This window comes from Penaeus monodon, chromosome 21 (assembly GCF_015228065.2).
Source record: "Penaeus monodon isolate SGIC_2016 chromosome 21, NSTDA_Pmon_1, whole genome shotgun sequence".
NCBI classification, from domain to species: Eukaryota; Metazoa; Arthropoda; class Malacostraca; order Decapoda; family Penaeidae; genus Penaeus; species Penaeus monodon.
Window position 1 is genome coordinate 23,764,325 of NC_051406.1, and position 264 is coordinate 23,764,588.

At 43.2% G+C, this 264-nt stretch overlaps 1 protein-coding gene across 1 annotated transcript in view; it reads left to right on the forward strand.

Annotated features, from left to right (window-relative positions):
• The window catches only part of LOC119586367 (major facilitator superfamily domain-containing protein 12-like), a gene marked incomplete in the record, with an annotated part of 40,561 nt that overhangs the window by 7,156 nt on the left and 33,141 nt on the right, over positions 1 to 264 (forward strand). The window contains 1 exon segment of the mRNA XM_037935079.1: positions 33 to 150. Coding sequence (XP_037791007.1) covers positions 33 to 150 — 118 coding nt within the window.

Consider the following 264-nt stretch of genomic DNA (forward strand, 5'->3'; position numbering starts at 1 on the left):
CACAAGTAATTGTATATCCATATGTGTTCCAGATACGCATTCACGGTGGCGTCAAACATCACGGTGTACCTTGTGACATGGTTAGTCCTGGGGCTTGAATCCCAGGACTCTGAGGCAGGCATTGGGCCAAGGGACATCAACAAATTCAGAGTAAGTTGGACTCTAATCCTCGTAATTTGCTGCAGGTTTTCAAAATACGTTTCTGTGTTGCAGTCTAGCGTGTTATCTATGAAATGATAGTTACAAATGTCCTCTTGTGTTTCA